The following is a 27,265-nucleotide window of genomic DNA, read 5'->3' on the forward strand; positions in this document are numbered from 1 at the left end:
TGTTAGCTGGGAGCCCCACTGCGTGCTCTTCTCCACAAGAGCCCGACTCTGAAAAGCTTGGGGGCACAGCACACATCACAGTTAGGCACAAGTGACACTGGGGCGGCAGAGCAAAGAAGGAGATGCCAGGGAGGGAAGGTCAGGAACGAGAAAGTCCCCATGGTCCTCGGATGCAAAGCTGGCTTACTGGGGCCGGGCGGTCCCACCCCGTCCTGGGGAGGCTCCTCTCTGCCCCACTGCTGGGAGCCGGCGCTGCATTACCGTGGCCTGGACGTCTGCCGGAAGTAGAATCCCAACATTTCCCCACACCTGCCTGGGACCCCTACATGTACCTCAAGTCAGACCCGCAGAAATCCAGAATGATGGTCACATCTGTTTACTGCAAACTGAAAAGACTACGAATAGAGATCTTCCTGGACGTATGATGGGATTACACCCTCATGAAGCCATCGTAAGCTGAAAATATTTTAAGTCAGAAATGCCTTTAATACACCTGACCTACGGAACATCACAGCTTAGCCTCGCCTACCTCCCACCTGCCCGGAACCCTGACATTAGCTTACAGTTGTGCAAAACCATCCCACACGAACCCTGTTTTATACTAAAGTGTTGACTAGCTCATGTCATTGACTGAATGCGGTACTGACGGTGAGAGACAGAATGGCTCCTACTGTCATCAGTCGTTTCCCCTCGTGACCGCGGGGCTGCCAGGGCCGCGACTGGCTGGCCCAGCCCGGCAGCAGATGGCGTAGAGCACCGCGTATCACCAGCCCGGGAAAAGAGCCAAATCCCAAACTCAAAGTAATCTGAATGTGCATCACTTTTGCACCATCGTAAAACTGAAAAGTTCTAAGTCGAACCATGGAAAGTCAGGGGCTGTCTGATTTGGGGCTTTCCCCAGTAAAAACCCCAGGGACACTGCGTCTACTTGAGCCCTGCAAGGCTGGGTGGCACCGCACAGAGAGGCAGGGCTCCGACATCAGAATGGACAGGTCTGAACCAGTGACCAGTGTGTGCCTCAGTCCCCTCCTCTAGCAAATGGGATTAAGGAGAGTACCCGCCTCCTAGGGTTGTGTAAGAATCAAATGAGGGAAAACGTATAAGGGCTTGCAGTAGTGATGGGCCCATAGAGAGAACTAAATAAATACCTATTATTATTATTATTATTATTATTATTATTATTAATATTATGGTTGTTCTTTATGAGAAATGGTTTCCTCATGGTTTCCTCAATGGTTGGAAACTGTGCACTGTTGGAAGAGAGAGAGAGAGAAAGAAGGCAAGAAAATAAAATGTTCTGTATCTACCCATTAATGATAGCAGGCAAGAGAAAGGTGAATCAATTTTTATGACACATTAATATAAATATTTTATCATATTAAAACTAGCTTGGACTTTGTCTAAACTCTAAGGCATTTCTTCCTCTCTTCTAAATTAACTCGGCCATGTTTCACTTGGAAGGAAGAAAGAAAGGAAGGAAAGGGGGAGGGGAACGGGGGGAGGCGACGGAAGGAAGAACTGTGCAGAAATCTGCTCCCCCCATAGTGACTGCTGTGTCCGCGTGTCACCTGTGTTGTGTCTTATGGGGTCCTGAGCATCTGCAGCTACTGGTTTCCTCCGGCTGCCTCCGAACAACCCTGTGAAGCCTGCATTCTCAGCTCCATTTCCCAGATGACTGAGGCTTAGACGGCCTGAGTGACTAGCCTACAGTTACCCTTCCCCCACCCAACCCCTCCCCCCAACCCCGGCTCCTCGGATCCCCTGCCCAGGAGCACCGGACCCTCCTCCCACCACCTCTAGAAATTCTTTACTTATTCATTCAACAAACAGTCCTCGGAATCCTGCGCCACGCCTGGCCTCGCAGTTACCAAAAAGAATGGAGGCAGTGCGTCCTCCTGTCACAGGAGGCATTTCAAAGGGCTTCCTCCCGGAGTGACCTTCTGGGACATGAGGAATCCCAGAGCCACAGGGTCGTGCACTCCTGTGGTCAAGTCCTGTCTCCTCCACATCCCACGGCATGATCTGAGGCACCCAAATGACCTCTCCGGCAGCCACTTTCCCCAGATGTCAAATGATGAGAGTACCTACTTCATGGGGCTGTGGGGAGCCTCCCACAAAGCAATTCCTGCAGAAACACTCAGCCTGATCTGGGAGCGACTGCTTCTGAGAGGCACACTGGAGAGATCTCCTCCCTGATGGGTCTGATTATCTTGAAAGGATCTACAGACGACCGAAGAGTTGGGGGTTGAATGTGGAGCGAGCACACAGACAGCACAGCCAAGGGGAAAACGAGGCAATTGTTCACCTGAGCGAGAAGAAAAGCTGTCGCAGAAGGGGAAGCAATCTGAGTGGGCTGCGGCGTCGCAGCGCACCCCATTTACAGTTAGGGTAATGCAAACACTGAATATTGATCCAACAGAAATTACAAAGGATCTGGGGGAGGGGAGGGTGTCCCGTTTAAAGGCAGACGCAGGTGGGGGCGGGGAAGGAAAGAGAGCTAAGTCCTCACTTTCTGTGGACAGAAGCCAAAGGACAGAGTCTGAAATGGAGTCAGCAAAGAGGTACAGCGCCAGCAGGCTATTTAGAGACCTATAGGTAAACAAAATACCCCACCCAAAGGGCAAAGGTGGTGGCTTCTGGGGAGGCAGAGGGACTGCTGTTTTGTACAACGTGCTTTGCAAAACTATTTGAATCTAAACCAGGTTTTCTCAACCTCAGCACTGCTGACATTTGGGACTAGATAATGCTTTGTGTTGGGAGCAACCCTGGCCCCAACCGACCAGGTACTACTTACCACCCCCACTACCAACACTGGTGGTGACAACCAAAAAGGTCTCCAGACACTCCCAGATGTTTGCTTGGGGCAAACTCACCCCCTCCTCTCTCCCACTGAGACACACTGATCTAAATTACGTATGCGTATAATTTTAATTTTTAAAAATTCTTTTATAAAATGCTTACACAGTGACAAATGCATGGTTAGCACATTATATGTGGTATATATACCACACCTGACCTTGCCAGGGCTGCTTTCTAAAGCCACCCCCAGATATTTCCTGCCATGCCCCAGTGAGCTCCTAGTCCTTCATATTTGAAGACAATACCACTGCTGCTAATCATATTAATATTGATAGCAATAGCAGCATACCGCGGCTGGGGCTGGCGGAGTAGGGATCCCAGAACAGAGGAAGTGCACTCACATTTAGTCCTACCTTGTTGCCAGGTTACTGTACACCATCAGTATTAACTGTGTCCTTACAAAAACCCAGAGAGGGAGGACAGAGGATTCTTCCTCTCATGTTACAATGAAGAAACTGGGAATCAGGAAAGTCAATAACTCGCCTAAGGTCACACAGCTAGGAAGCGGGAAGGCCTTAGTTCCAAACTTGATTCTGTCCAATTCTGAAGCAAGCCAGCCCCACCACACTTGGGAGTCCCAACTCTTGCTCTGCATCAGAATCAACTGAGAGATTTTTTTAAAAAATAATAATGATGCCATGGAACACTTGGGTGGTACAGTCGGTTAAGCATCCAACTCCTGGTTTTGGCTCAGGTCACGATCAAGAGGTCATGGGACTGACACCCACACTGGGCTCCACGCTCAGCATGGGAGTCTGCTTCAGATTCTCTCTCCCTCCCTCTCTGTTTCTCCCCCTGCTCATGCTCTCTCTTCTCTCAAATAAATAAAATCTTTAAAAATATACAAAAAATAAAATAAAATAAATGATGCCCAAAGGGGATTAAGAGGTACCAACTTCCAGGTACAAAATAAATAAGTCATGGAAATGAAAAGTGTAGCACAGGGAATATAGTCAGTAAGATTGTAATAACATTATTTGGTGACAGATGGTACCTACACTTACCGTGATGAACAGCGAGTAATGTATAGAATTGCTGAATCATTATATTGTACACCTGAAACTAATATAACACTGTACGTTAATTATACTTCAATAAAAGAAAAAATAAGAAGACTCTGATTCTTCCCACTGAGATGATACAACAATTAATATTTTGCCATATGGAAAATATATGTGAGTTTTTGTAACATTTGATAGAAAGTGGCAGAATGACTACCTTATTTTCAAATAACATGTTTTTCTGACCATATAAGCCTCAGTACATAACTCTTATAAAATGTAGAAAAATAAAAAGAAAATAACATGGTCCCTCTCCAAGATAAGAAAGATAAAGAAAAGAAAGTTCACCCTCTAACCCCCTCCCCAGCCAAAAAGTGATACCCAGACTTTAGTCCAAACCAATGGATCAAAATCTGAGGGGAGGGATGGGGCACCTGGGTGGCTCAGTGGGTTAAGCCTCTGCCTTCAGCTCAGGTCATGATCTCAGGGTCCTGGAATCGAGCCCCGCATCGGGCTCTGTTCAGCAGGGAGCCTGCCTCCACGCCTCTCTGCCTACTTGTGATCTCTGTCTATCAAATAAATAAAATCTTTAAAACAAAAAAATCTTGGGAGAGGGGGCCCACACATCTCAATTTTTTTTAAAGCTCCCCCCAGGCAATGCTGATGCACAGGGCTCATGGAGAAGAACTGCTCTGCATCCAGATGCACACGTAAGTTGCACATGGACCCTCCAGGCATCTTGTTAAAATGCAGGTTCCTATTCACCAGGGATGGGGAGGACCTGGGACTGTATCTCTCTCTTTCTTTTCTTTCCTTCTTTCTTTCTTTCTTTTTTTTTTTTTTTTTAAGATTTTACTTGAGCGAGAGAGACAGAGAGAACAGGAGCGCCGAGGAGAGGGAGAAGCAGGCTCACCGCCAAGCAGGGAACCCTATGCTGGGCTCGATCCTGAGACACTGGGATCACCACCTGAGCGGAAGGCAGACGCTTAATGACTGAGCCCCCCAGGTGCCCTGGGACTGCATTTCTAAGAAGCTCCCAGTAATGCTGTGCTGGTACACAGACCACCTTTGAGCACCAAGAAATGAACGTGGGGCATGTCCTGTCTTGATAACCCTGCCTCCCAAATTTACCTTGGGCATTTCCTAGGCTAAGAGGGAAACTGGGATTTTTTTTCTCCAGGGAAGAGCAACAGTAACAACCCCACTTACTAAACAGCTACTATGCGCCAAGGTCTGAACATGCTTTCAATATGAATATGATCTTTTAAACTTCCCAACGACCCTGTGTTGTAGCAACTCCTGTTACGCTCCTGTCACAGGTGATGTAAGAGGTGCCAAAAGTAAGTCGCTTTTTCCAGAGCAATACAGTTAGCAAAGTAGTCAGAATTCATACCTGAGCCTCTCTCAGGCTTCTTGATCCCTGCTTATCCTGCCTACCTTAATTCAAACCCATTCTCCACCTATGCTGTACAACTTGAGGTAAGTCACTCGACCTCTCTGAGCTTCAAATTTCCCAATTGAAATCTGAGCATAAAGATCATCCCTGGATACCTCACATCAGAAGAATGCATCCTGACACCAAGTAGACCACATCCCTGGCACACAGCACATTACAAATGCCTAGTCAGAGAGTGGGGGGTCCTGTTTTGTTTTTAATCTTGAGCAGGTGGGTGGAATCTTGGCCCCTGGGGAACACAACTATGGGAGGGGCTGGGAAGCAGGCAGGCACATCTGCAGAAGGAGATAAGGTCTGCATGGTCGCCAATGACTAGAAGCCTATTATGGAGACATGATTAGAGAGATGCTATCTCCCCACCTGAAGTATCGGCCAGTTTATCTCTGGCAGTAACTCAGCGTGGGCAGGGGGGCAAAGGCGACAGGGCAATCACTTACAATGCTTCCTGCTCTCCAAGGATGCTAGAGGCACCCCCCCCCCCAGCCCATGTCTGGCAGGGCTGAGGGTCTGACCAGGTATGGATGAGCAGGGCAGGCCATCAGAGAAATGAGAGGAGTTGCAGGTTCAAAGTCTTTCTCAAGGTACAAGCTGCATCCGATATAGAAGCTGATAAAGGCAACGACGGAAAATGATGGAGGGCTTCGTCTAGCACATTCTGGCTGTGGGAGCCTGGGCAGGTCACTGTACCCGTCAGAGCCTCAGCATCTGTCTCCGTAAAAAGGAGGCAGTCTCAGCTGATCTGCCTTCCTCCTAGGGTTGTTGGAAGGTTTTCCAAAAGGCAGTATGCATTTTGCACACACCTGTTGGTATCAGGATGGTGCATGGTATCTGGATGGTACATGAAGAGGGACATTTTTATTCTAATAGTTGTGTACTGATTTTATGTGCTTCAGGAAAATATATATATATATATATATATACACACATATATATATAATTTTGTTGATCCCTATCAACTTCTTCTGCCTTATTTTACCTCAAATATTATGACCACCTGACATTGTATAAATTAATCCATTGATTGTGTATCTCCTGCCACTATGAGATCAGGGGTTTTCTCCTTCAGTGTACCAATGTACTCCCAGTGCCCAAAACAGTGCCTACTACATGTAGCAGGTGTTTGATAAGATGTTTTTTTTTTTTTTTTAACAGATAGTTGAACTTTTTTTTTTTTTTAAAGATTTTATTTATTTATTTGACAGAGAGAGATCACAAGTAGGAAGAGAGGCAGGCAGAGAGAGAGGAAGAAACAGGCTCCCTGCTGAGGAGTGAGCCCGATGTGGGGCTCGATCCCAGGACCCTGGAATCATGACCTGAGCCGAAGGCAATAGGCTTTAACTCACTGAGCCACCCAGGTGCCCTGATAAAATGTTTTTGACTGAGTATCTAACCATGAGTTTACTGATACTGTTGCTTCAGGTTGGGTCAATGTTTTATGTTTTCAGCTTTGGTTTTTAAGGAAGTAGATTTAAAGAATGCAAAAGCCTGAAGTCTGGGGGACCAGGCGGTAATAGATATGGAAATGCTTATCCACTGGCTAGCCCCGCTAGAGTATCTGAAGTCACTGACATTACTGGCAGCAGTGGGCCTAGGGGACAGACAGTGACTCAGGGTGAGTACCAGGGTTCCAGGTCACTCACCTGCAAAGTAAAGGAATCACTCTTTGTCCCGTCCCCTAGGTCCTCTCTGTGAGAACCACTGAATTAACCAAGCAGAACTGTTTTATACATGTCCAAGAGTTACGGACATGGTGAGGGTATTCTGTTATTATATAAACACTCTGGGTGCCCCCCAACCTAATCAGAACAATGTCATTCCCACAGCAGATGCTTCCCAGAGGAGTCTTTACCTTACCTGTGTGATCGGAGCAGCCTCTGGACCTTATTTTCTGCACCCAATGTAAGTTTTCACTCCATGTCTATAAAACAGGGATAGCACAGCTTCCCTGAAAATGGCAAAAGAGCTGTTCCGTAAGTGACAGCAGTTAGGTCCTAGTGACAACCTATGATCCCCATGGTCCAATAGGGAAACTGAGGCATGGGAGGTAGGGGTCATTAGGATCACACAGCTTGCCTCAAATTCAGGAAGTCCGGCCACCAAGCTCCAAGGCTGTCCACACTAAGCTACACCGCTTCCCTTTAAAAGAGGATCTGGGCATCTACAGCTGATGCCTTCATTCCTTCATGGAGCAAATGTTGTGCATGGGGTTCCGGGACGGAGGGAGAGAAGACTTGCAGGCGCCAGGCTCGTCAACAACTTGGACACGTTCCCTGCCCTCATGGAGAGGGAGTCACGAGCGGAAAACACTACCAAGAACAAATGGATATGGGGGCTCTCACTGACAGTTAGGGAAGCCCTCTCGGAAGAGGAGCCGTGAATGAGAAGAATGGATCGATCTCAGGGGAAGGTTTCAGGGAGGAAATTCCAGGAAGAAGGAACAGCGAGTGCCAAGGACCATGCAGGGAACGGATTTGGCCTAGTCAAGGGATAGAGAAAAGGCCAGGGTGACTGAAGCTCGGGGAGAGGAAGAGTGGTTCCAGAAAAATCAGGGATGGCAGAGAGGAGCCAGATCACATAGTGTTTTCATAGGCCAGAACAAAGAGTCTGGGGTTTGTTCTAAGTGCACTGGAACCCTTTGGAGACTTAAGGGGTCAAGTCACACAATCTTATTTACTATCACTCTAACTGCTCTACAGAGTGTAGATTAAACAGGGGAAAGAGTGGAAGCTGGATTATTAGTAGTGAGACTCCTGCAGTTGTTAGAAATGATGGTAGACATAGGGGCTCATGCCCACCAAAAGATGTGTACAGGAATGCCCACAGCAGCATTATCCATACTAGCCACAAAGTGGAAAGATGCCACATGCCCATCCACAGAAGAACATGTGAATAAATGCAGGACGGTTCTATGGTGGAGTACTACACAGTGATGAAAAAGGAAGACCTCCCAAACATAATGTTGGAAATCCAGACAGAACCATACATTGTTTGATTTCATTTGTAGAAGTCAGTAAGGGCAGAATTAACCAGTAGTGAAGGGGGCTGGGGAGCAGTCACCCCTCGGTTATAATGACTGGCAAGGAGCATGAGAGAACCAGCGGGGGTGGGCAAAATGCTGTCTATCCTGATCTACGGGGTGGTTAAATGAACGTGTTGCAATGTGAAATCCATCAAGCCGCAATGTGAAATCCATCGAGCCGTGCACTTCCGATCTGTGCTCCCTACTGCGTATGTGTTAGACCTCAATTTTAAAAGAAGACAGGGGCAGCACTTGGGTGGCACAGCCAGTTAAGTATCTGATTCTTGGTTTTGACTCAGGTCGTGATCTTGGGGTCATGAGATTGAGCCCCGCATCACGCTCAGGGAGGCGTCTGCTTGGGACTCTCTCTTCCCCTCCCTCTGTCCCTCCCCTCTGCCGTGCTCTCTCTCATTCTCTCTCTCTAAAATGCATAAATAAGGTCCTAAAGAAAAGGACATTTAAAAGGAAAATAAAAATATTCCTCAACTAAAACAGAGCACAATCCATAAGTCTCCTGACTCCCAGTTCTATTTTCTCCAAGCCACAACTCCACATGAAATATTTCAGTAACGCCCCCAAATTTAGCTCTAATAAATATATAAATCGCACATACACAATTAAAAAGAAGAAACTGATAAAGTGGCTCAGGCTGGCAGCAGAGAATGAACTCAACAGGTGTTCTAGAAGTGAAACTGGCCTCCTGGGGCCCCGTGACAGCTCTGTCGCATGACTTGTGAGCAGCCCTCTCCCAGAGCAGAGGCCGCCAGCCAAGTCACAATGCCAAGTGACTCCTTGGCCCTCGTGGCCCCAAGGGACAGGATTCCCCAAGAGTTCTGGAAATGTCTGGCCAAGAAGTCTAGAATGGTGAGCTCCAGCTCCCCCACGCCTGCCAGCTGAACCAGGAAGTCTAGAGCTGCTGGCGGGAGGGCGGGGGCTGCGGTGGGGGGGACCCTGCCTGGCTTTAAGCAACATTTGATCTCTGTCGACCACAGAGCTGCCTTGGAACTGTTAGCGCTGGAGCAGCAGAGGCAGACTCCACTCCTCCCAGCTAATTTTAGACCCAGCAGCCTGCACTGTGTTCCCTCTGTGTCCCAGCCGGAGGACTGTAGGTTGGACTCCTGCTGCTTGGGGAAGCCTCCAGAAAGGGTTCCCACGAACCGAGGGATGATGGGCAGGGAGGTACTTTGCTTTCTTGTAGTTACATATGTGTCTTCAATGTCTCTTTTAAAATTTTAGGAGACTTTAAAAAAGCAACAAGAAAAAAATATATACCTATATAGATTTTTATACACAGACGTGCGTGCACACACACACACACACACACACACACACAAATGGAGTTTTTCCTCAACTGCCTTTTTTCACTTAATAACTGATCTTAACTATCCTCCAGTGTCATTTAATAGTCTTCAAGCACATCTGTTTTATTAGCTCCATAGTAACATAATAATCGATAATGCCAGAATTCATTGGCTGCACACCATTCTAAGTGCGTCTCATTTTGTGCCTTTCACCCTAATCTTAGAAGTAAGTTCTATTATCATCATCCCCATTTTACACACAAGGAATCCGAAGATTTGCCCGAGGTCAGGATACAGCCCTGGCTTCCAGGCAGGTGTGCCTGACATCCAGGCCCGTCTCTTACCAGCACATCTGCCCGCCTCGGGATCCCGCCTGACAAAGGTGCTGGAGTATCTTGAGTCAAGGGGCCTCTCCTCGAAATTCCAGATCGAATCTGAATTTTTCAACTTGTTCTGCAGCTGGGCTGAAGCACATCCTTGTGTGTAGCTGGCTAACAGGGGGGTCACTGTGACCATTTCCTTAGGAAGAATGCTTAGTTGTGAGACAGCTGGGTGGACAGGGATGCCCCTTACCAGATCAACTGCTCTCTGGAAAGACTGTGGCTTTTACTACTACCAGGAGTGAGGGAACTATCTGCCTTTAACAACTCCTCCTGCTTTTAAAAGCTCAGCCAGGAGTGACTCTCCACCACCTTCTCTCTACTCTTCCCTAAACACGGGGATGCCCCACAGAGGGGTGCCTGGGAGAGTGTGTGTGTGTGTGTGTGTGTGTGCGCGCGCATGCGCGCTTTATCCTCACTGCCCAGGCAGAAGCTCCTGGAAAGCACAGACCACATCTTACTCATCTTTAGGGCTCTCCGAGCCCCAGGGGCAGCCATCTGCACTGGGAAGAGGTCAAGTTCCTGAAGTAAAGGACAGAGTCTCATCTCCCAGCCTTTGCATGTGCTGCTTCCTCTGCCCAGATCACTCCCACTCCACTCTCCCCTAGATATCGTCACTGGCTCGGCGCTGGCCTTGCTACCATCACCACCTCCAGGAGGCCCTCCCTGTTCCACCAGCTGGGCCCAGGTTCACCTCCACAGCCGCACATTTACCCCCGACATAATACTGACCGCGCTACATTATACCATATTTCTTCCAATCTCAGCCACCGCTAGGTTGTGTGCAACCCTCAGAAAGACTCTGGCACAATGTTTTTCCCGTTTTAAAATTAACAGCTTTACTACGATGGCATTCCCATACCACACAAGCTGCCCACTGAAAGTATGCGATTCGATGCACTTTCACAGACTTGTGCAACCATCCACAGTCCATTTTAGATGGTTTTCATCACCTCTGAAGGAAACCCTGCACCCATTAGCTAGCACCCCATTGCCCCTACCCCTTCACCCCTACCCAGCCATAAGCAAACACTCATCTACTTTCTGTCTGCACAGACTTCCCTATTCTGGATTTTTTTTTTTTTTTTTTTTTTATGGTAAGAGAGAAATCATATAATATGTGAACGTATGTGTCTGGCTTCTTAGCATAACATTTTTGAGTTGTCCTATATATCAGTACTTTATTCCTTCTTATGGGTGAAATAATATTCCACTGTAGGGAGAGAGCACATTTTATTCACCCATTCATCAGTGGATGGACACTCGGGTTGTCTCCGTCTTTTGGCAATCGAGAATAATGCTGCTGTAAGCACTTGTGTACACGTGTCTACGCAGGCGTAGTTTTCATTTCTCTTGAGTATATGCCTAAGAGTCAGTGCTTTCTTATCACCGAGAATGTTTATTTCTACTTATTTAAAAAGTGCTTTTAGACTTATGTAGACATCCATGTTTTATCACGTATCACACTGACACATACTTTCAAAACCTCGACACAAAATACATTGGCTAAGATACTCCAAAAAAATGTCTTCATCACAAAGTCCAGCCCTCTAATTCATTTTTTTAAATCATGGGTGCCAGTGCCCAGGTTTTCGTACAACCCGTCGTCCTTTGTGCCACGGAGAGCTTCAGAGATATAAGAATTCTTAGAAGATGTATCCCCACTCCAGGCAAGGCTCACCTCCCTCCCACTGCTGCTGGTCAGTGGTGGTTTTACACCGTTGATGATGAAGATCCATCTCAGAGCAGGTTAATATGGGAAGAAATGTGCATCTTAGAATTCACGAAATAAAGTCACTTCCTGCCTGCTTGCCTGTATCCCACACTAAAGACTGTACGTATCTTGAGGACAGGAACCAATCTTCTCCACCGTTGTACTCATTCATGCTCGTAAGTCGACAGAAACAGATGAAGCACCTAGCCCACGTACCAGGCAGGAACGAACGAACTTTGGTAAATAAAACTCACTCCCCTCCTACCTGGGGACCACCATCAATTTGTCCCTCTCCCTGGGCTGTTTCCTGATCTGTGAGATGAATGTAGGGGAGTGCGGAGACTGAGAACAAGCACCTAGGAGAGCTCCTGCACAAGGTGGGCTACTTAGTATTTATGGAATGAAAGGATAAGTGAATGATTAAATTGCTATCATTGTAGCTAAAACTGACTGCGCATTTGTCTATGGGCCAAACCTTGTTCTATGTGCTTTATGTGTGATAACTCCTTTTGCTCATCCTTCATTTAATCCTTACAAGGACCCCACAAGGTAAGAACTAACATTCTCCCCCAAATGACAAATGAGGCACAGAGGGGTGAATGAATGAATGAATACAGGAATGAATGAATGACTGCTGACCTATGTTAAAAATCCTACACTTGGGGCACCTGGGTGGCTCAGTGAGTTAAAAAAGCCTCAGCCTTCGGCTCAGGTCATGATCCCAGGGTCCTGGGACCGAGCCCCACATCAGGCTCTCTGCTCAGGAGGGAGCCTGCTTCCCCCTCTCTCTGCCTGCCTCTCTGCCTACTTGTGATCTCTCTCTCTGTGTCAAATAAAGTCTTAAAAAAAAAAAAAAAATCCCAGACCTTCACTTTCTAGAAGGTAAGCCTCGTCAGTCTGCTCCCCATCTGTAAAATGGGGAAGTAAATCATTCGTGGCTCACAGGTGGGTGCAGCGGAGGACGTGCTTCGCTATGTGGTAAGCCCCTGACTCTGGTACAAACGGGCAAAATGGAGGCTGGCCCATCTGCTATGTAAAGCGCTTCGCTGCTTGGCCAGGTGACCTTGGGCAAGTCATGTTAACTTCTCTGACCTCATTTCCTCATCTGTAAAGCACCCCGCATCCCCAAGGAGGCAGCAAGGGTGCTTGAAATTAGCCCCGCAAAGCCCCTAGCTCAGCCGGCGACTGCCTTAGAGGAAGCTTCGCACTGACAAGTGGTCCTTACCCAGCCAGGTCTGCTTTCCAGGAAAGCTAAACAGCCGGCACCAGCTCCTCTCTCTCTCTCAAGCCGAATCCAACGTGTGCCGGCAGCGCCAACCCTTCGAGCTGTCAGACAGGCTGGGCAGAACCCAGTGGGTGCACTCTGCTTCCCCCAAATGAATAAATCATTACAGGAGAGCGCTATGCATCCCACCAGCATCCATAAGGACCTGAATTATATATAACGAAGCCGCAAAAGCAATTTATCCCAGGCACGTGCAAGTCATAAAATGGGAGTTCTCGGGTGCTGGAGACAATTTTCAGATATTGAGGTTTTTATCAAAGCAATAAGGCCCACCCAAGGAGCACCCTGCCCCACGGGTGTGGGGATGCCTTAATCAGGTTTATTTATTATCAGAGGAGAGAAATCTAACTCTCTCTCTCGGCTCTGCTACCTCCCCCACTCACCACCCTGGTGTGGCTGCTTCCCAGCTCAGGGGTTCTGGGATCTGGGGATGAGCTGCAAAGAACAACCACCCTTCTAGTAGGAACCATCTGCTGAGAAGCTGGAGGTGGGACCAGGTGTGCTCCAAATCCCTGGAGGAAGAGAGGAGAGGGAAGAAGGGACTACGAGAAGAGAAAATGGTATTGTAACAAAAGCTCTGAACCAGAGCTCAAAAGGTCCCACCTTTGTCACTGGTTATAGGCAGGGAAACTGAGGCACCGAAAGGTCAAGTAACTATGTGTCCAAGATCACACATGGAGAGAGGAGAGGAGCTGGCCTGACAAGCCAGTTGGGTTCGAGAGACATCCAGTGGCTACTGTGTGCTGGCAGCATGGAGTCACAATAGAGCTGTCCCTGAACACAGGACTGCTGATGCCTCTCTGTCTGCATTTCCAGTGGCTGTCCTGATCCCTGGGCTTCAGCCCACGAGGCTGCCTTGCCGATGATGCTCAAATGTGCCAAGCACATCCCTATCTCAGGGCTTTTGGACTTCCTATTCCTTCTACCTGGAACACTGTTTTTCCAGATCTTTCCACAGCAGACCTCTCTCCTCCTGGCCTCTGCTCAAAGGCCACCTTCTCGGACAGCACTTCCCCAACCACCTTATCCAAATCCACCAGGTCCTCTGGGCCACGATGCTCCAGCACCTTGTCGCATGTTGGATTTTCCTAAAGCAAACACTGAGGCGGAGCGCGGCGTGTAGAGGGGAAAGCAAGTGTGGACATAAGACAGAAGATAAACTATGACATCAGTTCAACATAGCTTCCTCCACCCTGGCAGCGAGCTCTGCAACCAGGCATCGCCCACCAGCATTCTGGAGGCAGGCTGAAACGGCCAGGCTCTGGTGTCCACCCTCATATAGCCACTGGATGCAGGCTGCCCCGGGAAAGGTGTGAGCTTGGGCAAGGGGGCTCTCGGCAGCTCAAGCAAACCCTGAGCAGGAACAGGTAGGGGCTGTCTGATGACCACGCACCCCACAGCTGGACAGCAAGTCCTTCCTCAATGAGGGGATGTGGATGGCACATCTCCGTATCTACAACACCCCTTATCCTGTTTTATATATTTTTCCAGCGCTTACCAGCACCCAACACTGTATATAAAGAGAAGAAATGCAGGACACTCGTTTGTTGTTTTTCATGCAACTTTCCATGAGGTTTTCAAGGATACAGGCAATGGCTGTCTTGTTTTCCTTTCCTGGAATACTAGTTGGCACACAGCAGATACCCAGTAAATATTTGCTCAATTAATTAATAAATGAATGAATGCCCTCCACCACTCCCAATTTAATAGGAGAGATGGAAAGTGAACAATCACATTTCAGTGGTGAGCATGACTGGTATTCCAGGGCAGTGGGTGGTCTCTAACCCAGCCTGGGGTGGGCAGTGTCCAGGGGGGCTGTCTGCCTCCAAGTCCACTGCAATTCCCACTACACCAGGACAGGACGTGCAAGACAGATTCAGCCCTTACTGCACTCGGGGCTACCCCCTCATCCTGATATTCTGCTCCTGGTTTCTTAGCCATTTTGTGTTTGTATATATTGCCTCTCCAACCACATTAGAACTTCTCTGAGCCTCTGGAGCATGTCCTGCATTTCTTCTTCTCTTTATCCCACTCAATGCAACAGAGCTGGTTTGGGCATTACTGTCAGTCCCTGAGCCATTACTGGGTCTATGGAAAGGGCCTTTAAGGATGCAGACAGCATGGGTGTGGGTGGGCAGGTTTTCTAACCTCCAGTTTGGACATAAGGTCTGCAGCACTATTGCTCAGTGAGTACCACATCCAGCCAGATACTGTGCCAAGTGCTCTGCCTCCATCACACCTGTCAATTCTTATGACGGCCTTGCAAGGTAAAGGCCTGAATATTGTCTCCATTTTACAGATGAAGAAACTGAGGCTCAAAGAGGGGAAAGCATCTGTCCAAGGTCACCAGGTCTGTATGTGGTAGAGCCACCAGACACACCGGAGCTGATGATGCTCTTAACCATTACACTGACCTTTTGAGGTTAATAAGTCAGACTGGTTTAACTCATGACAGAATCCTAAAACCTGGGTGGTGAGCTCAACATCCCTATCAGCCTGAAGTCACCAGGGTTTCTGTATTCCTGCAGGGAGCAGAACAAATGGCCACTCAGCTGTATTCAATATCATCTCTATAGTAATTCCAGATGTCTTTGCTCAACCATCTGTTGTGTCTCCACCAGAAGAGAGAACCAGCAAGCTGGCTCCCTAAGAGATTCATATGACAGCATGAAGGATAAGTGACTACACTTACAAATAATGGAAACCTGGCTCTCTCAACACACTAAGAACAGTATCATCCCTCAGGGTTAGACTCACATTAGACACACTTTGAGACTGATGTATAAACCAGATGACAATATATTTATTTGCAAAGAGATATTTCTACTATGGAGATTGGTTCAGAAAATCTATACAACCAGAACTTACTCTCCTGGTAAGAAGACCAGCCTGGGGAAATGAATAATAATATGGTTTCTTGATGTATAAAATTGGGACAAGGAGAGAGGGATGCATTCATTTCATGTTAGTGACAATAGACTGTAATGGCTGGAAACAAGCATTTTTTTTTTCCAGATAGAATCATAACTATCACAAGTGAACTGGAAAAAATATCTGCATCCCTCTTGTGGTAGAAATTTTTGGTTGCTGTCAAAAGGCCACTGTCAACCTCCTTTCTCATGGTAGCTTCACAATATAGACATTAGATAAGCATACATTCACTTTCCTTGGAACTAAGGGTAGTCATCTCTGGCCAATGACACCTAATGGCAAGTCATCTGAAGGGATTCTGGGATAGTAGCTGGCTTCTTGGTGAAAGGTATACAGGCAAGAGAACTCGGAGGTACTAACTCTTCCCCTTCTTTTTCTTTAAACGTGGATGTGATACTTGGAGCTGCAGCAGCCATCTTGCAACCATGAGGAGATGAAAGCCAATTTGCTAAGGAGTATGAAACAGAAAGGAAGAAGGAACATGGGATCACTGATAACATTGTTGACCTACTCCTCCAGAACTGAAACTTCCTACATCCAGAATTTTCCATTAGAAAAGTCCATTAAATGCCTTTATTGCTTAAGCCATTACTGTTTCAGTTATCTGCTGCACTATTGCAAATTACTGCAAAACGTAGTGGCTTCAAACAACCACGATTTATCACCTCTCATGATTCTGAGAGTTAACCATACTCAGCGGGGTGGTTATTCTGCCCCAGATGGGGTTGCCTGAAACTGCAATCATCTGGAGGCTTAAGTGGGAAGAAACCTCAAAGCAGCTCATTTGCATGACTGGTAGCTGGCTAACAGCTCAACCTTTTTCCATAGGCTTGAGTTTCTCACAGCATGGAAGCTGAGTTCCAAGAGCGAATCTTCCAGGTGTGCAAGCACAGAAGTTTCAGATCTTTCACAGCGAGCCTTGGAAATGACACAGTTCCACTTCTACTTCATTCTCTCTTTTTTTTCTGTTTTTAGTTAAGTCATGGGGTAAGCCTGGATTCAGGGGGAAGGGAAGGAGACCCTGCCTCTTGATGGAAGGATGACAAGAAAGTCTCAGCCACTTCTAAAGCACTGTAGTTATCAATCTGCTTTTCCATGGCGGTGGTTTCTTTTTTTTTTTGAAAGCAGTTCTCTACATCAAGCCTTGTCGCTGGAATAAGAAATAGTCAGAGATCAAGACTCCTTCCTCACTGAAACAAGCTATAGTGACTCAGTCAAGGTTGGCATTTGCAACTCTCTGTCCTCCAGGCTTCTGTGGCAGATCATGAAGGATACAGCCTTTCTTTAAATATGTTAATAAGTTCAATCACATGACAGACAAGTCTTGCAGGCCTCCCCATCCAGTCTCTTTAAGGTGACTTTGCATTGCTCTGCTTTGATCTATAATGTATTGACTTCATGGTGTAACTCTCAGAAGGCAATCTTCACTCCCTATGCTTTCCAAGTGCTTGAGAAAACACTGCCACAGTCCCCTAGACCTGGCAGCAACCTTCATCAAGACGTTGCCCTATGGTTGTTCAAAGAACCTGATGAGATGAGAGCTGGAAAAGCACATCAAAATGGTTAAGAGGGATTATTATTATCCTAATCAAATAAGCATGTTGTGTCAGTTATGGCTTTTTTTTTGTAGCAAGTAACATAAAACCCAATTTGAATTAGCTTAGCAAACAGGAACAATGCTAGCTGGGAGCCTGAGGGAGTCGTGCCAGTTTCAGGCATGGCAGGATCCAGCAACTTAAACATGGTCAGCAGGACCTATTTTCTCTCCACCTCTTGGTCCTGATCTTCTGTGGATTGCTTCAGGGGTCACAGTGGTTGCAAGCAGCTACAGGTGCACATCCTGCTGGGTTCACTTTCCCTAATTCTTGAAACAAGGGTCCTTCTCCTGACTGTTACTGGCCCAAGTTGAGCGATATGTCCAATCCTTTAACCATTCCTTATGGCCAAGGGCACATAATGAGCTGACTGGCCAGGCCTGGATCACATGACTCTGGATCTGATAGGATTGGCTCCACCCACATTGTATGGATTGAGAGAATCTGGGGCACTGTCACCCAGAGAAGGATGAATATCTGCCCACTATAGATTACATGGTAGAAGAGCACTGGGTAAGGTCTCTGGAGCCTGAGTTATCACCTTGGTCCCACTGGATTACTCCCTCTTGCTCCCGAAGGTTGCGTATGACCCATCACAACCTTGGGGAACTCTATGCTGTGTCGATTAACTATCAGGTCATCATGGTATCCTACTAAATCTGACCGTATTCCTTGGAGATTCCTGAGAGGGAATGTGATTAGTGCAGCTCATGTCCCTTTTATAAAGTCTTGGCCAGCCTATGGCATAGCTGCCCCTGTGTCATGGGCTACCACTGGTCTAGTAACCTATGACTGGGGAGGAAAGACACATCTCAGCAGGAAACACAGATGTGACGACAAGCAGGGAAATGGAGCTGTCATGGCAAGAAGTAGAAGGGAAGATTCTGCAGCTCCATGAGAAAAGGCAGGAGGGACTCCCCCAGCCCTGTCTCCCCGACAGGAAAATCAATCCCAGTAGACGACATTTAGAATGACTCACTTAATACTGAGCCCAAATTTTCATAGCAAATCATGGTGGGGAGGGGGAAGAGGGGTTTGATTTAGAACTTTATCTTGAAAAAATGAAACAGCTTATCATCATAATAAACGGCAGGTTCCCGTTTCAACTATGCATGAATTCTTATGAAGAACGAAAAATGAATTAAGTACTGAATTTTTTTTTTTTTTGGTATAATTTTTGTGACAAAATCCTTCACTTCAGGTTTGCTTTTCACAGCATGATAGCAAAGAGGTCATTTAAAAAATATTCAAGGGCTTCACCAATTTTTCCTAAGGCCCACTAGAATCTTTGGATATTTAAATCCTTCTCTTTTGAAGTGCTCACCGTGTCACTTTCCTTGTCATTTTTTTTTCTTCAACCGTTAACTCTTTTTGCATTGATAGGATATTCAAAATATTGAGTAACCAGCATGATACAGGACCAATGGGCCAGAGCAGTGACCACAACAGTCAGTGTGGCTGACCCTGTGAGGTCCAGCTGAATATTGTCCTAAGGCCTCTTGTTCTCTTAGATTGTCTGTGATTTTTCTGTTCTTTAAGCAGGTTTCAACACCACTTTCACAGCTTCCTGGAATCCTGCGTCTTGGGCAAGACTTTCAATCAACCAGTTGCCATCGGATCACACTGCGAATGCACCACGGTCAGACTGTGGGTGAAAGACTGATTCTCTTTGACAGGATTTGTTGGTTGTAAGAACCAGGAATCCATTCTAGGACATGTGATGGGCATTCACAATTCAAGATGTCTTTCAGAAAGACTAAACCACAAGGAAATAGACACAGCAGGAAAGGACTCAAGCTAGAGCACATAATGGAATCAGTAAAAGCTTAAAAACTTAAGTTGTGTAATGAATGAAAAACCTTATTTTTTTTTTTTAAAGATTTTGTTTATTTATTTGACAGACAGAGATCACAAGTAGGCAGAGGCAGGCAGAGAGAGAGGAGGAAGCAGGCTTCCTGCTGAGCAGAGAGCCTGATGCATGGCTTGATCCCAGCACCCTAGGATCATGACCTAAGTCGAAGGCAGAGGCTTTAACCCACTGAGCCACCCAGGTGCCCTGAAAAACCTTTTAATGACAAACTTTTGCTTTTCTACATAACTTCATCACATCATAGACTCAGATGATGATTACTCAGTAACAAAACCCCCCAGATTCTGTTTGTGAACTGGCTTGCATGGACTGCCCTTTCTTGCAACTACTAAGTCCTAACAAAGATTTACAAGTGGGGTCTACCACACGGTTTCCACAGAAATAGCAGAACCACCTGGAAAAAAACATGACGACCACATATCCGTAGGACATCCTCTGAATTTGTTTCCTAATAAAACATTCAAACATCAGCCCGTATTTCAAACTAGAATCCTAATTTATAAAATTCAGGACAGATCTCTTACTTAGCTGTGGACTTCACGCCCCCAATCAGACAGGGACAGCGCTGCTAATCATCGAACAGAAAGCGCTGTAAACACACAGGAGTGGAAGGAGCGGACGAACTGAGGACTTTCTCCATTGCATCTTCTTGCTGAGGCTCTGGCGTTCCGATCCTTAGCCCCAGGAGTCAGGGCTGGGGGTGGGTACAGGCCACTGGGGATTTTCCTGCCCCCAATTTTGAGGAACAACAGCAATTACTTCATGTTCTGCAATGTTAATTAACTTGAATGGGTCAAAGGTTCACCCAGATCAGAAATAGTTCTGAAAATGGACTCATGAATTCTGCAGACTGTGAATTTTCCTTAATTAACATATTAACACACTTCCGTCCCCTGCCTCAAGTCAGAGCTTTTCAATCTTGGCCTAGAAAAGCAGGAGAATCTAGCTGTCACAGGCTTTCCAAAGGGCACAGTGATAAAAAGCTGGTTTTCTGCCACCAGACCCCTGTGGCTATCAATCTTGATTCTGTGTCTTACTGACTGCATGCTCTTGGGTAAATCACTCACCCTGTGTTGGCCTCAGTTTTCTCATCTGTAAAATGAGGAAAATAATAGTACCCACCTCATGGGGTTGTGCTGTTGAGTGTTTTGATAAGGTGCTTCTAAGGCATCACAAATGTCCAAAAATTATGAATCTGACCCAGTGTTAGACCATCTTTTTTTCTCCTACCAAGTGTCCATTATTCTTTCCTATTTTAACAGTTCCTTGGGTGCCCTTTGAGCAACCACTCCTCCTCTCTAGAGTGATTCAAGGGATATGGAATAAATTCACCCTGATTCCAAGGATGAGCCTGTGTATTATTTTGCTAATACATTATTTTGCTGCATCAACTGGGTGGCTTGAACAACAGAAATTGTCTCACAGTTCTGCAGGTCTGAGGTCAAGGCATCAGCAGGGCTCATTTCTTCTGAGGCCATTTCTCCCTGACTTGCAGATTTCCTTCCTCTCCCTGTGTCCTCACATGGTCTTCCCTCTGTGTGTGTCTATGTCCTAATCTCCTGTTCTTATGAGGACTCCAACCATCCCACCCGTATGACCTCATTTAACCTTAATTATCTCCGTAAAGACTCTATCTCGAAATACACTCACATGAGGTCCTCAGGGGTAGGATTTCCACATATGAATTTGGGTGGGGGGGTCCCTAGTTTGGCCCATTAGAGCCAGACCTATCCAGCCAAAACATTCCCCTCCCCCTAGTCAGAGCAACTGATTCAATCCTAAACACTGTTTTAAACAAGTACAGGGAATTTCTTCATCTGCAAGATGAGTGCTGCAAAGATAATGTGGAATGGAGCTGCAGTCATCACCATGTGGAAAAGGTCAATACAGCAGAAAATACAAAAGAGGAATGGAAAGAAAAGACTGAGGCTGGAAATCATCATGTGACCCCTAGATCTTGCTGAGCCTGGCGCTCCCCTTGACAGTGCACTCACAGATTCCATTACAATCCCCTTTGGTGGCTTAAGCCAGTTGGAGTTTCTGTCACTTGCAACCAAAGAAATCTTGACAGGGATAGCACCTACTTAATTATTAAGGAGCTTGTAGATCCCAGGGAATAGAAAGGGAGAGGATCAAGGAACAGAGCTGGAAAGTGGAAGGAATATTTACAGAACAAATTAGGTGGGTAGCCATAACATATAATGCAGGAAGCAGGGTAGATTTAATAACAGATGTGCATTCCCTTAACCTAACCTAACATGAGATGGTTTGACTCTGCACAATAGTGAAGATAAGGAGTTCTTCACTAAGCCATAGACTTCTCAAAGGCAGCAATATTGTTTTGTTCAGATGCAATGTAGCCCTAGTCCCCAGCCTGAAATGGGCACTCAAAAAATATTTCTGGCTGTGGTATATATACACAATGGAATACTATGCAGCCATCAAAAGAAATGAAATCTTGCCATTTGCGACGACGTGGATGGAACTAGAGGGTACCATGCTTAGCGAAATAAGTCAATCAGAAAGACAACTATCATTTGATCTCCCTGATATGAGAAAGCAGAGATGCAACATGGGGGGTTAAGGGGGTAGGAGAAGAATGAATGAAACAAGATGAGATTGGGAGGGAGACAAACCATAAGTGACTCTTAATCTCACAAAACAAACTGAGGGTTGCTGGGGGGTGGGGGTTTGGGAGAGGGGGGTGGGGTTATGGACACTGGGGAGGGTATGTGCTATGGTGAGTGCTGAGAAGTGTGTAAACCTGGTGATTTACAGTCCTGTACCCCTGGGGATAAAAATACATTATATGTTTTAATTAATTAATTAATTAATTTAATTTTTTTAAAAAGCTTCCACAAAAAAAATATATATATATATATATATATATACACTTCTGGAGTTGGATGGGCTTACTAAGCAATCTTTTGCATTTTATGGTTCAATATAGATATTCTTAAAATAACAGATTCGCCATACTATTATGTTTGCACTCACTGTTGAAGAGTTACACTGATAACCACATAGCTGCCAAGTATTAATTTTAACAATGTCTAGTTGTTAACTCAAAAAAGTTAAGTTGTGAGTTAAGTTGTGAGTTAAACTTAACTCAAAAGTTAAGTTTTGAGTTGTTAACTCAAAAAAGAAACTTTCAAGTGTGTCCCCTCTCCAATGGTGGATCTATAACTGGCCATTCCTTTACCCAGCAACTGCATTATAATTCTCTGTTGCAAGGGACTGCTCTGCTTGGTACCCATTACAGCCCCTTGTAAAAGGGGTTTAGATGGAAAAAGAGAAGAACATGTATTTATGCCACTGGATAAACAGCACAGAATGAGCAGAGTGTGACCTTGCTCGGTGTGGATTATTATGTGGATTATGGCTCCACTGGAGAAGAACCCTGGACCGGGAGACTCTGAGGTTTTACTAGGCTGCTGGTAAACTGCCTGCCTCCCCTCTGGAGAGAGAGAACTCCTTACCTTGGAAAGGAAGTCCATGTCTCAGGGACATCGGGTCACCTCCAGGTTTACTGCCTCCGAATGTGAGCCAATATCCAACAGGAAGAGAACGTCATCATCCTGGAATGTCTCCAGGGAGAGAGAGGTTCTCTACCTTTGCTTTGCTCTTCAATCTACCCTAAACTAAGACCATACAAGAACCCAAGAAATCTAGGGAGAATGGTTTCCCAACAAACTTATGTTGAGATGACAAATGGAAGGAACCTGGATTCCAGAGTCACCAGATGGAGGAAAGCCTTTGCCAACCTCCATGACCAAGAAATATAATTTTGGGCTGTTCAGCCACTGAGATTTCAGGTCTCATCTAACAGTGTAGCTAGCATTAACTATCCTAATAAAAATGACTAATGTGCACCAGGCAAATCATACTTGCATGAGAAATAAGAAAGCTAGACAGCATTGTGAGTTCTGAATGATTAGGAGGGATGAGATTTGGGAGCAGACAGAAGGTTATGAAGAAATCATCACCTTACCAGTGACAGGGTGAAAGGAAACAGAATTTGAGAGACAAGCCACAGCTGTCCAGGGACACATCCCCCAAGCTCAGCCCAACCAAGTATCATCAGTCCCTCCATACTCACTCTCGTTCATGAACATTACACTGAGCCAAAGCTGTGAATGACTTTCACACAGTTTAGAGATTTTCAGATCATCTTAAGCTCAATTACAGCTAAACCAATAATATACCCCAAACATCATTATTGGAAAATCACCAACCAGGCCCACTAATTGTATTTGCAGCTTCTTCATGATATTAGTGAAGTCATAAGTGCAGCAAGCTCTTCCCAGGGGACAGCCATTCACAAGGCCAATTTCCTTAGGATGAGACTTTCATATCACATCAGTTTGAACTAATGCGTCTCGGGAAATAAACTGTCAGATCAATACCATTTGCAACCAGAAAATATTTGGAGCAAATAGCAGAGTACAGCCTGCAGTTGAGGCTAATGTGGTCCTTACCTGACACTTGGAAGCTTTCATGAGTGAGAACCTTTGGGGCTTTCCAAGGGGTCAATTTGGAGATACTGTGGAGACATAAGGAAGCTTCATTATAATACTTTGTGACCTTTTCCTAGGAAGTTCACCAGAGCATCACCAATCTGGAAAAAGCAAACAACATTTATTAAGCTCCTTCTATATTCCAGGGCTTGATGCCTTGATCAGTGTATGCAATGATAAGCAACCTTTATAGAAGTCCACAGAGGAGTTCAAATTCTGGATCTAAAGCTTCCTAAGGTGGGGCACCTGGGTGGCTCAGTCAGTTAAGCGTCTGCCCTCAGTTCAGGATGCGACCCCAGGGTCCTGGGATCAAGTCCCGCATCAGGCTCCCTCCTCAGCGGAGAGCCTGCTTCCCTCTCTCCCTCTGCCTGCTGCTCTGCCTACTTGTGCTCTCTCTCTCAGATAAATAAATAAATCTTTAAATAAATAAATAAACAAACAAAACTTTCTAAGGCAAGTTTCTTCACTTGTCTGTGTCTCAGTTTCCAAATCTGTACAATGAAAATAATAATGGATACTTCCCAGGGGAATTTTGGTAACTGAAGAGAATGGATTATGCCTATTTTAGTGTACATCACACAGTTGGTGCTCAATAAATAATAGTTATTGCTACAACTGTAGGTACCCCTTTGTAATTGAAGTTAAATTAATATTTCCTCCTCAACTAGGCTGTTTAAGAGAAATAAGTCTACAGGCCAATCTGGATTGACCCACATAATCTTTCCACGGAATCAGAAAAGGCATGACATTCTATTTTTGAAGTAACAGAAAGAAATTTTCAGCCTCTCTTCTTTAGTTTTTCCTATATTTTCAGGAAAAGCCCTTGATGTAATCTAGCATTCTAGGAGTTATCAGATAAAAACTGAAAAGCCAGGAAAGAAATATAAAAAGCATAGGGGCGCCTGGGTGGCTCAGTGGGTTAGGCATCTGCCTTTGGCTCAGGTCATGATCTCGGGGTCCTGAGATCGAGCCCCTCATCGGGCTCTCTGCTCAGCGGGGAGCCTGCTTCCTTTCCTCTCTCTCTGCCTATTTGTGATCTCTGTCTGTCAAAAAAATAAATAAAATCTTAAAAAAAAAAAAGAAAGAAATAGAAAAATCATGGAAGGCTGAGAAGTATTTAACAATCTAGAGCTGGGCTTCCTTTTGAACCAGTGAGGCCTGGGACTGAATTCTAGATTGGGCACTTAGTGAAGGTGTGACTTTAGAAAAATAACGGGATTTCTCTGAGCCTCGGTTTACTCTACCCCAAAGAGCAAACACTGCCTGCCTCGAGGGGGTAAGGTCAAAACTAAAGAAGATGGGGGGCGCCTGGGTGGCTCAGCCGGTTAAGCACTGCCTTCAGCTCAGGTCATGATCCCAAGGTCCCGGGACTGAATCCTGTATCGGGCTCCCTGCTCAGTGGGGAGCCTGTTTCTCCCTCTACCTCTGCCTGCCGTTCCCCCTGCCTGTGCACTCGCTCTCTCTCTCTCTCTCTCTCTCTCTCTGACAAATAAATAAATAAAATCTTCTTTTAAAAAAATCTGAGTAAGATGATAAATAGCAAAACTGTAACGAATGTTAGTTCTCCCCACCTCGTTCTCATCTCCAATCATTACAAGCCTGAAATTAATTCAGTAACTGTGTGCTGGGCACAGTGGTGGACACTGGTGATATTGTGTAAATGAGACTGACAAGGTCACTGTCTTCATGGCCCACACCACATTCTGGAGGGGAAAAGATAAACTACTCAGCCAATTTCACAAATCAGTGGAAAATTACATTTGTGGAAAGAGCTAGAAAGAAATGATGTAGGGCGTTAATGAGAGCTCGCTAAGATTGCCTGGCTGAGGCCTTCAGAAAGGCCTCTCCCTGAAGAAGATCCATCTTTCTTATCCACTCTTGGTGGAAGCGTCGTGCCTGATGGGGAGAGGACAGGAAGTGGCACCGAGAGAGAGTAAGCCAGGGCCCAGATCATGCTGAGCTTTAGAGGGTGAACTTCGGGGCCACAACCATGGGAGCCACCAATTACAATGAACACACAGCCCGTGGGGCAGGACCAGCAGCCCTAGGAGGCGACATGCAGAAAACAGAAACTGCAAGGGACCAGAAGCATAAACAAAATACAAAAGTGCACCAGCGAAAGCATTCAGAAGAAGAAACAAATCACAGAACGTCCAAGTCCAACTGTGACGGAGTCATTGTGGCAGGCCAGAGCTCCCACCACGTGTAACTAGAGAAGCCGGACGGGGCACAAACACACACAGATTGTATTTGAAAGCCCCAGGGTGCCTCCAAGCTTTGCCATACAAAAATCCTGGAAAGAAGGGAAATTCAGTGAGATGAGCCTGACATTGTGCCCATCACTTCTTCCCTTGGGACACTGATGACTCTTCAGCACCACTGGATGAGAAGCTTAGAGGCAGAGCAGAGGGCAGCTGCTAAGTGGGACAGAAGCCAGGGCACCTGGCTGGCTCTCTCAGCTAAGCATCCGACTCTTGATTTCAGCTCAGGTCATGCTCTCACAGCTGTGAGATCCAGCCCTGCAGTGGGCTCCGTGCGGGGCACGGAGTCTGCTTAATACTAGGCACGGAGTCTGCTTAAGATTCTCCCTCTCCCTCTGCCTCTGCCCCCCAACCCCACCCCAGCTCATGCATACTCACTCTCTTGTCTCTCTAAAAAAAAGAAAAAAAAAAAAATTAAAAAGAAAAGGCAGAGAAGCCATCAGAGTGGTTAGGAAGTTTCATGAGGGCAGGAGACAAAAGTTAATATTTGGGGATGTCAAAACAGGTAGGAGTCAAAGGTCCAAACTAGTCATCCCAAACTAGTCATCCCAAGGAAAGAAAATAATGAGAAGTGATCTAATAACTGTACCTATTCCCCCCACCAACCCCATTTGTGCTGTATGAGGCAAGAAGTTTAGGATCAAAGGAACTGTATGAGAGCTGACCTCTCCAACGGCAAAAAGACAATGCAAGGAGGTAATGTCCAACTTCGAGTTCTACACATACTGAAATTAACCTTCAAGGATGAAAGTAAAATATTTTCAAACCAATTAAAACTGAGAGAATTTGGGACGCTTGGGTGGCCCAGTTGGTTAGGCCACCGCCTTGGCTCAGGTCATGGTCCCAGGGTCCTAGGATGGAGTCCCGCATTGGGCTCCTTGCTCAGCAGGGAGCCTGCTTCTCTCTCCACCTCTGCCTGCCACTCTGCCTGCTTGTGCACTCTCTCTCTCTCTCTCTCTCTCTCTCTCTCTGACAAATTAACAAAAAATCAATAAAATCTTAAAAAAAGAGAGAGAGAGAATTTGTCACCAGCAGATCTAACTAAAATAAATACCAAAGGCGGTTCTATAGGCAAA

The 27,265-nt window shown here is 46.1% G+C and overlaps 1 protein-coding gene across 6 annotated transcripts in view; it reads right to left on the bottom strand.

The window, feature by feature from the left end:
• SUDS3 (SDS3 homolog, SIN3A corepressor complex component) overlaps positions 1 to 27,265 on the bottom strand; it is a 239,545-nt gene that overhangs the window by 65,680 nt on the left and 146,600 nt on the right. For 3 of the 6 annotated variants that reach the window (XM_059140987.1, XM_059140986.1, XM_059140988.1), the window contains one exon: positions 23,890 to 23,954. In XM_059140987.1, the coding sequence (XP_058996970.1) occupies positions 23,890 to 23,954 (65 nt within the window). Of the gene's footprint in view, positions 1 to 15,796; positions 17,488 to 19,460; positions 20,179 to 23,889; positions 23,955 to 27,265 lie in introns of those variants that run through there. The other 3 variants (XM_059140985.1, XM_059140989.1, XM_059140984.1) reach the window with 2 other exon arrangements.

This window comes from Mustela lutreola, chromosome 11 (assembly GCF_030435805.1).
Source record: "Mustela lutreola isolate mMusLut2 chromosome 11, mMusLut2.pri, whole genome shotgun sequence".
Taxonomy (NCBI): domain Eukaryota; kingdom Metazoa; phylum Chordata; class Mammalia; order Carnivora; family Mustelidae; genus Mustela; species Mustela lutreola.